This window comes from Thunnus albacares, chromosome 22 (genome assembly GCF_914725855.1).
Source record: "Thunnus albacares chromosome 22, fThuAlb1.1, whole genome shotgun sequence".
NCBI classification, from domain to species: Eukaryota; Metazoa; Chordata; class Actinopteri; order Scombriformes; family Scombridae; genus Thunnus; species Thunnus albacares.
Window position 1 is genome coordinate 4,533,035 of NC_058127.1, and position 12,522 is coordinate 4,545,556.

Sequence of the window (12,522 nt, forward strand, 5' to 3'; positions counted from 1 at the left end):
ATTTTAAAGTTTATCTGAAGCTAATATGAAGCTTCAGTGTCCAAATGAGTCAAATCAAGTAGATATCTTTCAACGTTACAGTCTTTTTAGTGCCAAAGTCCCTCTTTTTGTTACTATACTTCCACCTGCAGCTCAACAGGGAAACACTGTCCGAGGAAACACAAAGAGGGAATTTGATGTTAAAAAGACTGTAAATGTGTCAGATATCCACTTGATATGACTAACTCAGACTGCTGAAGACTCATATAAGCTTCACATCAACTTTTAAATGACTGTGTGGACACACTGTGGATTTTATCCTCCATCACTTACATTGAAAGCACATTTGAAGGATCCTTTAATATCCAGTATGAACAGGAGGAATGATTACAGCGAGGGAAACCTCTTTCACTGTTCATATGGACACCTGACTGTTGTTTTAAGACAGACTCAAAAAGTGTGAACTTATCCTTTAAACTGCGTGAGCCCTCCCTCCATATTTTATTTTACAATTTTACATCAATCTGTAGACATTACCTTAAGTTCTGTAAGCACACAGGAGTATTTAGTATTACATTAGATATTGTAACATCTGTCCATTAAAAAAAAATAGCCTCTTGGCCACACTTGCATATTTACATCATTTTTATTAATGTGCGCTTCCTGTTAAATGAACCAATAAATAAGATAAATCGGCTCTCTTAAAGCTTACTGTAGCAGCCGCTGTGTGAAAGCTAAAGGGGATCCAAATGAAGAATAAAGACTTCATCCAGAGCAAATGGAGCTTAAAGCTTTCAGGGTTTCTGGTAACAGCAGATGGTGGAAAGAATGAAAAGACGACAAAATCTGATTCACTTGCGGGAGTCGGGGAATGTGATGCAGTGGGGGTTGGTGGGAAATGTAGTTTTAATTTGGTGAAACATAGTGACTCATACAAAATTGTGTCCAACATGCATTTTTGTTGATGACTATTATTATAAGATGGAATTATTGTGTATTTATGGTTTTATTTATGTTGTTTTTATCAACCTCTCAATCCACTATTGCTCCCCTTCTCTGTCTTTCAGGCTCGTATCTTTATAAGATTTAGGGTTTTCATTTATTTTTATCTCCATTTATAGTTACTCGGTCCGTATTGAGTCCATGCTGCTGAAGAGAGAGTTTCCCGGGGCGTGTGACGCCATGAAACGTGACATTAAGATCCTTCGCTCTGCCACCAAAGGTAACGACCTCGCAGCATCATTAGTTCATCAGTTTACTGCTCTCTGCATGAGGCCTCTGTCTTTAAGCTCTCACAGTTAACATCTGCATGTTGTTGGAAGCTTCAACAACTCTGTAAAGTCTCGTAAGGATAAAGCCAAAAAGGTTGGAAACCACTGGTTTCATCTTTAACAATGTGTTGTATTTTAAAAGCTTGTTATATTATCCATTGTGTCAAATCTTCACCTGAAAAGTAACTAAAGCTGTCAAATAAATGTAGTGGAGTAGAAAGTACAATATTTCCCTCTGAAATATAGTGGAGTGGAAGTATAAAGTAGCATCACATGGAAATACTAAGTAAAGTACAAGTACCTCACATTTGTACAGTACTTGAGTAAATGTACTTAGTTAATACAGAGTTGGTTTCTCGTCTCCATCTTTGGTACAAATGATACAAACAGAGTGAGACATCACCAGTAAATTACTCTCCTCCCCAAAGACACACACATTCGACACAATAACACCTTTGCTATTTTTAGCAAGCGTGTGTGAACTTGATAACTGCATGAATGTTAACTAACCCTTCACACACTAACGCTGCCAGTGACAACACACACACACTCTCTGGTGCACGCAGGGATTTTAGGATTATACACTCCTGGTAATCTTTTTTATTGTGTGTGTGTGTGTGAAGATGTTTTCCACATTATTTATTTATGCATTTATGTCTCTGCTTCCTGATTTGAAGCAGGTGATGTTTTTGGATTTGTCTGTCCTTTGTTGTGATGCAAATAAACAACTTGATCTTCTTCTGTTCCAGAGTTAATGTGCTGTGAGGAGCTCCATGCTGTTCTTCATCTGGTGCTGCAGGCTGGAAACATCCTCAATGCTGTGAGTGAGAGACTTAAAGACTGTATAAAGGAATAAAAACAGCAATAATGAATAATTAGAAAAGAAAAAGTAAATGCCATTACTGTGGAAGCAAGGTCAAACTGACCACATAAGGTTCACAAGGTAGTCGGTGTGAATATGGAGTTTATCCTGTCTCAAAACATAAATGTAAAATTGATTAGGGCACAGATTTGGAGGGAAGTGACATAAAACATGCCGCTTTTGTCTGACCTCCACAGTATGGATATAAAAGTGTTGTGCAATAAACAACAAATGTGCAATGCATAATTTATTGCCTTGAAATCAGATTAAATACATGTGACTGCATGTAATTTGTTAACTAAAAAGGTGTATTTAGTGTTAATGTACCCTTATTTATTGAATTTTCATCAGTTTTATATCAATATATTGATACCTTTCATGATAGGCAAAACAAAACAGTATGTTCCCAATAATAAACATCAGTGACTAAATAAAAAATAGAAATTATAATGATAAAATGATAATAATAGCAATGTGGGTCTAAAGGAAAAATACAAAAAATCAATATATATTCCAAAACGATAGTTAGTTAAGTTAGTCTTTCTGATGTGAGGATTTGATTTTAAAAAAATGGATCAGAAGATTCTACTTTCTGTTTTAGTCCAAAGTTGAAGTTATTTTTATTGTTGGTTTTTGTCTAGCCGTCTTTTAAAACTCCCCTTCAGACATATTAGTTTTTAGACATATAAACAAAAAACACCCCAAAAAAGTTCAACTGCCTCATTAAATTTCTTCCTTCTCCCTCAATGCTCACCAGTGTTAAGATACTTTTATAGCCAGTTGTGGTTTCTGTTAGTGTTCATTGTCACTTAGCACAAAATCTACAGCAAACAGAAGCCGCTTCATGTGAAATGCAGAATCTTGTGCTGCAGCCTTTACATGTGCAGAATTTTGTTTGTGTTTATTTGCTGTGTTGTTTTGTGTTTCTGTGTGTTGCAGGGAGGTTATGCAGGAAACGCAGTTGGTTTCAAGCTGTCATCCCTCCTGTCTCTGGCCGACACCAAGGCCAACAAGCCGGGCATGAACCTACTGCACTTTGTTGCTCTGGTCAGTAACAAAAAAATTGCTAATATTGGTAACACTTTAGTTTACAGGTCCCTTAATTTTATATTAACTTCCTGGAAATTTTCTGAGTAATTTGCAAGTATTTAACAGTTAATTTTTAGAACATTTTACAGAGAGGGTGGTGCAATTTGGTAAAAATTATAAGAAAAAACTGACAAAGTGTGAAGTTGGTTTAGTTGGTAAGTGCTGATTCATTATATTTGGGTTCATACATAATGCAGATGTAAGTGTAAAAATTCTTAATGAATTAGACTCTTTCATAATTCTTTAACTGACAGAAAATACTCAGTTTTCAGTGTGTACAAAACTGCACACTGAAAACTGAGAATTTTCTGTCAGTTAAGTAATTGTTAAGAGTCTAATTTATTAAGATTTTTTTCAAAGTAACAACCCAAATATAAATGAGTGGGTACAACCAAACCAACTTAACACTTTTCTTTGATAATTTGTACCAAATTGCACCATCCTTTCTGTAAAATATTCAAAAAAATGAAACCCGCCAACTTATACTTAAAAAATATCTGCAATTATGTAAAATAAATTCATGGAAATTTGCATAAAATTAAGGGAGTTGTAAAATAAAGCGTTGTCCTGATCTTAAAATTGACCCCAATATAAATCATTTAGGAAAACAAGACCACAGAAAGCACTTAAATACAAACTCTAGAAATTAAATATTCCTTCTCTCTCCTTCAGGAAGCACAGAAAAAAGACGAGAAGCTGTTGGAGTTTCCACTGAAGTTGATTCATGTTCAGACTGCAGCCAGGTAAGAACTCACTTTATCACTTCATCACCTCAAACTTAAAACCTCTGAAAACTTAAAAGTCATTTGCTCTGTAACAACGCCCTCTGCTGGTAAAAAGCAGATTTCGCGCCAAATTTAAACCTGTAGATTGGTGTAAAATGCAGAAAGGGAGTAATGTATAGTTCAGTTTCAGAATATTTTCCATATTTCTTGTTTTTAATGGTCTTTTTTTGTTTGTTTGTAGGATCTCCTTGGAAACGCTGGATGCTGACCTGCAGTGTCTGACGTCGCGCACACACTCAGTAGAGGAGAGCGTCCAGAGAGACACAGAACTGTTGCAGCAACTGGACAGCTTCCTGCAGGTAACTTCCTGCAAGTGACCATCAAAACCAAGTCTTCACCCTCAAACAGCTCTTTTAGGCTGTGAGGAACGGCCCAAATGTCCTCACTAAGATGGTTTAAAATTAACATACTGTAGGTTGATTGTTCTGTTTTCTGTGAATTATACTTTTGAATTCAACACAGATGTACAAATAATGAAAATATCATGTGATTATACCAGTATGGGAACCCTTTTGGAAAGCAGAGAAACTTTTTTTTCTCTCTAATTTGTATATATATTTGTTCTTTGTACTATTATTTTCTTTCAAATGTCTAATTATGTCTTTGATATTATCCCTCATACTGGCTGTGAACACATGTGCTTCTTATTGTTGGAGGTTATTTGATAATATTAATAAAGATATTGCTGGGAGTCAAAATTGAAATAGGCCCTCACAAAGATAGCCAGACAAGCCAACATATAGACACAAACTATAGCTAGTTAGTTGGGTAGTAAAACTTAAAATGGTCAAATAAAAAACCATATACACCCACATATAAGGTCCATATACATTTATTAAATTAGACACCAATTAAAATCAATAAACACATAATTATGTCTCAAACTTTCAAGTATGTACCCACAAATAGTTTCTTAAATGTATGTATGGCAGTAATGTTTCTATTTTTGGCTGAATCTGTTGCAGTCTTTATTTTTATTGGTATATTTTATTATTTATACTGTGTATTTTATTTGTTTTATATCTTATCTTTTATATCTTATATCTGATTATTGATATTTGCTGTTCATTGTCATCAGTGCATTCCTGTGATCTCTGCGTTAACACCTGCTTACAAACTAAATTTCCTGCAGGATAATGATAAAGTTAAAGTTTCTCCTGTCTGCCTCTGTTTTTCTGTCTCTCAGTGTGCAACGTCATCTCTATGCTTGCTGCGTGGCAGCCGGCAGCAGCTGAAGAAGGAAGGCAGTGAGCTGATTGATTTCTTCTGTGAGGACAGAGACATGTTCAGACTGGATGACTGCTTCAGCATCTTCCACACCTTCTGCTCCAGGTTCACTGATGCTGTCAAGGTACACACAATTAAATATAAACAACAACATACACCAAAGCTGGCATATATCAGTATTGTGATATGCTTAGTAACGGTTATGAATTTTATGATATAGCTTTAATGTTGTAATCGACTGTGCTGCAGTACAGTTTAGAGCTGTAATGTGATTAATTTACTTATGAAATGAATGCTTCTACCACTGAATGTTCCTCTAAAAGCACCGAAACACAAACCATCAAAAATTCTTTACATGATCAGTGCCAGAATATTTGGTCAAAAACATTTTGAAAATTCATCTTGTACACTTATTTAAACAAGCAAATGTTTCCTTCCACTTCTATTTCACGTTAGAAGCAGGGTTTTTGTCACAACTCATTGCTTGCAAAAATTTTAGGAGAGGTGGGGAATTTTTATGCCTTTTTATTGATGAATTAGTTTTAAATATTGTAAGTAAAAGAGGAAGCAGTCTCAGTGAGCTGGTTAGATCTAAAGCTACATGCAACACATTATTGTAGTGAGTACAACACATTTTACTGTGGCATCCTGTCATGATGTAGGGAAGTGCTTGTGTGTCCATATCGCAGGCTGTAATCTGTGCCGAAGTTCACAGTGTGACATACTGCAACTCCATACTGTTTCTGAAAATATGACAGTTGCCCAATTGAGTTGCACCAGCAGTTCATAAATCCATCACTAAGTTTGCGTAAAGTTGTCCCCAAGTTTTCAGTAACAACTAGGTAACTAACCTACCGCTAACTAGTTTCAAACTAGTGATTTAACAACTTGGGTTACACCATTAAAAGAAATATGTTGTCTACACTTAAGTAATCTGTAAATATATTGCAAGGAAACATCTGTAAGAAGCAACCAGCTATGTAAACAGGAAGTCACTGTAGCATCATGAGCTGTAACATAACTTCCAAAAATAACACCTTTACAGCAACTAGAGAGTTTTTGGCAATTTGGAAAATTGCTAAAACAATTGTTGAATGATCAAAATAGTTGCTGAATAATTTCATTTCAATCGATTAATCAACTAATTGTTGCTCTATACCATTTTATTCATATCTTCATATCTGGAGAAAAATGTGTGTTTTAGAATTAGGAGTATTCACGCAGTTTACAGTGAGAGGGAAATATCTGATTATGCTAAGCTATGCTAAATAAACTTAGTTATTTGGTTATTTAGTCTAAAGTTATTGACATAAAGTTTTGTAATTTGAGATTTAGTGTGTTTTTCTGTGAAAATGAAAGTGTCTGGTCAGATATGTCAACCATATTCCATATTACCTCTTTTACTCTTCAATCCAAGTCAGATATTAGCAAGCTAATATTAGCTTCAGTTGGTTCATTTAGCAAGTTTACACAACAGTTCTACCTGACAGTTAGTGGGTGTAAATAGTTAGCAACAACTAAACTCTATGTAAGAACTAGTTTGTGTGATATAACAGGGTTTAATTTACTGATGCTTAAATCTGCACTTAGTGAACACTTATATTATAATGAGGCTAAGTTTGAATATGCGAACAGCTGCTGCAACTGGCTCCTGGTATTCAAAGATAGAAGACTTGCATAAGACTCACTCCTGTCTGTCTGTCACTAAAGGAGAACATGGAGAGGGAGGCTAAAGAGATGGCCCGTCGCCGTCGATTGCAGGAGCTGGAGGAGCAGAAGAGGCACTCTTGGTCGGGGGGCGAGGAGGTAAGACAACACACAACCAAACGCTGGAATATAAATACACTCAATCTGCTTGACTAGTAATGAATTTAAACTATGTGATCCTGTTGTAGGTGGGAGGAGCCTTTGGGTTGCGCTGCAGCAGCGAGACAGACATGTCAGCTGCTATGTCACGCCACGACGAGGCCGGGCTGCTGATGGAGCTCCTGTCTCCTAGATTCAGCCCTCGTTCACCTCTAAACAACTCCCACTTTCCTCTGGGGCGCTCGGGGAGCCTACGGCGTTCCCGGAACTCTCCATCCAGCTCGCCATCCGTTGCTGCTGAGCGTGAATTGAGCATGCTCCTCAGAATGGCGACCCCTGACCACAAAGTCACCCAGCAGAGAGGAGAGGAAGAGGCAAGGACAGCTTTCCAATCAGCCTCACCTGAATCTGGGCTTAGAAGTCCAGGACTCTCCCCTCAGACTTGGCCTCGAAATCTGAGAGTGACAACATTCAGCTTCCCCCAAAACCAGCAGTCTCAGGCAGGCGAGATAGCATCGCAAACCCCCTCCTCACCTCCCAAGACCCCTAGGAGTCCAAAAAACTCAAACGCATACCGTACAACCACCACTTACCTCAACAATGATGCTACCCAGACTCAAGTTGACACCATCAATCCCACAAATAAAGTTACAGTCAAACCTACCTCTGATTTGAACCAGCAATCTGACCACAACAACAATGGCAAAGATCGACTCAGTCTGGGTTTTAGCAGCCAGGTAACACCTTCAGACCATCAAACGTACTTTGGTTTGAGGGGGGAAACATCTACAATGAATGACAATGCTGAAAAATCAAGAGCTGATCAGGATTTTAGTGGACAAATTGTCTCCTGTGATGAGAAACCCCAACCCAGTGCTGCAAACAGCAACATGTCAGTGGTTTTAGAAAAATGCACACTGGTTCCTGAGCTGAAAGTGTTCGACAAGAACACACACCACAGCCATCTCCAGGGATATCACCAGGACGATATGGTAATCACAGATATGGAAGAGAAGGGAGTGGACAAATCCAAAGTCCAGGAGGCACAGACTAACTCCCACATCGGGAATACAGAAAAATTTGGTGTTCTAATTTCTGACACAAGTTCTTCCTCATCACAGAGAGAGGAAGAGGAGGGCCGAGAGGACAAGGTGGTTGTATGGTGTGTGACTGGTGTGTGCGAGGCAGCTGGTGAGCACACACACACTGACAACACACTTGAACAAACCGAGAGGAATCAGTGTACAAGTGACAATCAAGGAGGAAATGAGAAAGCTTCCTCTGCCCCAGCCAATCGCACGCCTTCAGAACCTCAGCCAGCCAATGAGACGCCAGTGCCTGTACCCATCAGCAGCCAACCAGTGCCTGTCTCCCGCTGTGACGACTCACCACTTACCGTATCTTCCAAGAGGTGGCAACCAGCAGAGCCGGCATCTTCCAGTCTAACTATCACCGCAGATGCCTCTAAAGATGCTAAAGAACCAGTCAATAAAGGAGAAGAAGAAGAGGGCTCCACCAGTGAGGAGAGAAAATTGGAACCCCCCCCTGAGCAATCAACAGAGAGCAAAAACAAGACTGCTCATTCTCACATGACTAGTGAAAATACAGAAGCAGCTCCTTCCACCAATGGAAAGGCAGAAGCTGCTACATTGTCCAAACCATCCACCAAGAACCTTGCTACCTCTAAAACTCGACTGGCTGGGATCAAACACACAACCCCAAACACCAACAAATGCAAACCTGTCCGCACACTCACCAACTCAGAGAATCAAGGCATGAGGCGGGTTGTGCCCATTTCAAGGACCAGCCGAGGTCCTCCATCCCTGGGCAAACATCCTGAGAAGCCTCCTGGTCACCGAGGTTCTTCCAGCACTGCAGCGCCCTCCAGTTTGAACGTCGCCAACCTTAACAGCACCTCCCTCCGACAAGGAGGGAGGCCCTCGACTGCTCCACCATCCCAACACTCCATTATCCACAAGGACCCTAAGGATCCAAAGGATCAGAAAGTTCCAGGCACTCAATCGTCTGCCAGAGAGCAGAACCAGGAAAGAAAGCCATCCACCCAAAGGCCCTTAATGAAACCCAAACCCCAGCCAGAGGAGAAGATGTGTCGCTCCACTCTGCGGGCACTCAATCAGGCTGTAGAAGGAAGTGGAGGAGGAGGCAGCCTCAGTGCCCCAGCCACCCCTTTGCATAAAGCCACTATCCCTTCATCATCACTGCTTCCAGGTTTTGCCCGAAGCACCGCCTCTTCTTCTTTCAGACGGACCCACACCACCCTTACTCCTCCTCATTCAGCCCACACTGGCTCAGACTCGTCCCCTAAATCCTCCCCCAAGACTTCCTCCTCCTCCGTCCCCCCAACCAGCACCTCCACGCCTTTCACCCGAACAGGCTCACTGAGAGTCTCCACCCCCTCCAAATCCTCAGATCTACACAACCCGCCCTCCTCGGCCTCCTCACCACTGAGGAGGACTCAGAGCATCAGGGCAGCTCCTCGCTCACCACTTCATGACTCACTGGCTCCCCCGAAAGGCCACCGGCGGAACAATAGCGGCAGCTTTTCCGACAAGTCCACTCACTCTCGGGACTCAGGCAAGGCCACCAGACCCAGCTGGAGATAACCAATGTGAGGCTGCTTTCCAATATGAAGTCTAGACAGTGCCTCCTACTCCTTCCTCCTTTTCTGGATTTGGAAAGAAAACCAGATGATACATTCCAGTAATGAAGTCATACAGAAAGGATGCATTCCCATATGAAAAACAGATGGTCTTCCAAAGCAAAGGTTTAGCTCATGAAAGAAGGAACGTTGCATTCCGATATGAAGACAGACAGACACTGCTTTCTAGTCTTTGAATGAAAGGCTGAATTCTAATATGAAAATATTTGATGTGGTGGTAAAAGGACACATTCCAGTACGAAAGTACATTATATTTCATCATCATTTCTAAAGTGGCTGCATTCCAATATTAATAATAAATTCTGTCCAAGGTGTTCATTCAAACACTTTAGATGAGAATGCATTCCAATTTAATTCAGGTGTGTAAAGGCCAGATTCCAGCATAAATCCCACATTGAGATGGGGGGACCCATTCCAATATAAACATGCAAAGTGCCCTATACACAGCAGATATAGGCTACATTCCAATATGAAATACAATAACTGTTTCATGGACCCTCAGACAAAACAGTCATTCCAGCTTTCAATTAGGAATTGCCTTCTATTGCGGAAATATTTTCTGAATTTTGCAGTTTTTTTCTCTTGAAAGCATGGGCTCCATGTGTCCTTTGCGGAGCATTAGAGGACAAAATTGCAAAAGAAACCACACGCAAGCTTTTTATTGACATTAGAAGTAACATTCCAATATTTAGAGGCCAACAGTCTTTTAGTTTTTAAAAAATGCAATGAGAATAGTACGTACATATACAGGTTTCCTGTCTAAAGTCGAAGTGGTCTTCTTCCAATACGTAGCATGCTCATGCTAATGACTTTATAGTTATATATAGTTATAAAGTTTAAAATGTTTGGTCCTCAGAGGATGAAGGGGAGCAGCATTTCAGCATGAAACATTCCCCCGTTTTAGTCCTTGAATGATCAATCGATTAAACCAATTAGTCGTTTGAAAATTGTTTGTTTCAGTGATAAACCATTTTACTTTAGTCGACAGAATTTTCACTCTAACATGCATAACCCCACAAATTCCTGCAACTAATTTAGAGTATCTGCCTTCTGCCTTCCCTTCGGTCCAAACAATATTCAATATACAATGTCAATAGAGTCATTAAATAAATGAAAAAAATGAAAAACAACAATTAATTAGACTAATCCTCCTTTTCTGGAGGTCAGAAACCATTTTCTCATCATCACAAAAAAACAATCATAAGAAAGTTTTCATGACCTAATTATTTTGTGTTTTGAAAAACCAAAACATGAAAAATACTTAGACCTGCAAACAGATACCCCAGGGTTCAAGCACAAATAATTACATGCACACAGTCTTCTGAGAGCTCAGGTCCAACACATCGGTCACATTAGTCAGTTTTAAACGGAAGATGAAGGAAGAAAATAAATGTCTACATCTACAAATATGTAATGAGATTTTTAAAAAATATACTGTCTTTTCTGCAATGTTTATGATAATTAATGGGACTGAATCCCAGCTGTTTGTTTCCTATCTCCTTCTGATTAAACAACTTCATGTCTGAAATGCCTTTTGTGATTTGCACCTTTAATTTCACTAACCAAGCTGAGGAATCTTTGTACATCTGGCCTGATTGGAATAGAAATTGTATTATGATAATTATCCTTGTATTTAAAAAATGAAACGCTAAATCACTGAGAATCATATAATTTTAAAAAAGAGAGATTAGTTTAGACGAGGAGATATTTAAAGTGTCTCTGATTCAAACCAACAGTGACTGATATTGAGAAAAGTCTGCAGTACCAAGTTTGTTCATATGAGGATATTTGTATGTTTATGTACCTCTATTTATGTATGTATGTAGTTAATATTTGATATATATATGTCTATCTACTAATTAATAAAGTGTTATTCCTCCAACACTGCACTTTTTCTGTTCACCAGAGCTCATTCAAAAACTGTCATTGTATTTCTTTTCTTTCTTCTGCTGCAGTTTTCTTTTGCCCATTTTGAATATTTGAATCAGTGGACTTCACCTGAAAATATATTTAGCACTAGGAAGAGTTCATTCAATCCAATAACAGCTGTCAAAAAAGCAACAATAATCTGATCCACAGAGAATGAATCCTACTGACTTTTCCTCTAGTGCCACAAGCATGTCAGAGTTTTCATCTATCCAGTAAACTATCTCAGCATCTACTCAATGGATTGGTACAAGATTGTGTACAGATATGCATGGTTCCCAGATGATAATTCCTACTAACTTTGATGATCCTGACTTTTCTTCTAGTTACATGAAGTTGACATTTTTAGTTCAGAGTGAAATGTCTCAACAACTATTGGATGGATCACCATGAAATCAGGAACGTAACATCTAGTGCCATAATGAGGTCAAAAATGTATTTTGTCCAAAACTGTAGTTTATGACCAAATACTTGAAAAACTAATGACATTCCCATCAGCCTTAGCTGTACTTTGAGTATAGTGCTAATTAGCATGCTAATACAAAGATGGTGAGTGTGTTCAAATCTGCTCCTGCTTAGCATCAGCATGTTAGCGTTGTCATTGTGAGCATGTAAGTATGCTGATGTTAGCATTTAACTCAAAGCTTTAAAGTTTTAAAGGTGCTGGAGCTCGATTAGATTCAGTGTTGAAGTAAAACAGCAAACCATCATCCGTGTTTTCTCTATATCCAGTGTTCTGTTTACTCAAGTACTATCTTTTAGTACAATCATCAGGTACTTGCACATGAGTAAACGCATTTTAATGCTACTTTATACTTTTTCCTCCACTACATTCATTTAACTTATTTTTACTTTGCAGATTTAGATCTTACAAATGGATGACTTTAACCTGTAATG

The 12,522-nt window shown here is 38.8% G+C and overlaps 1 protein-coding gene across 1 annotated transcript in view; it reads left to right on the forward strand.

Annotated features, from left to right (window-relative positions):
• LOC122974064 (FH2 domain-containing protein 1-like) overlaps positions 1-11,654 on the forward strand; it is a 32,829-nt gene extending 21,175 nt beyond the window's left edge. The window contains exons 7-14 of the mRNA XM_044341908.1: positions 1,101-1,201; positions 2,000-2,070; positions 3,052-3,159; positions 3,874-3,944; positions 4,168-4,285; positions 5,173-5,337; positions 6,924-7,019; positions 7,109-11,654. Of these exons, the coding sequence (XP_044197843.1) occupies positions 1,101-1,201; positions 2,000-2,070; positions 3,052-3,159; positions 3,874-3,944; positions 4,168-4,285; positions 5,173-5,337; positions 6,924-7,019; positions 7,109-9,643 (3,265 nt within the window). The 3' untranslated portion in view covers positions 9,644-11,654. The remainder of the gene's footprint in view (positions 1-1,100; positions 1,202-1,999; positions 2,071-3,051; positions 3,160-3,873; positions 3,945-4,167; positions 4,286-5,172; positions 5,338-6,923; positions 7,020-7,108) is intronic.
• The last annotated feature ends 868 nt before the right edge of the window (positions 11,655-12,522 follow it).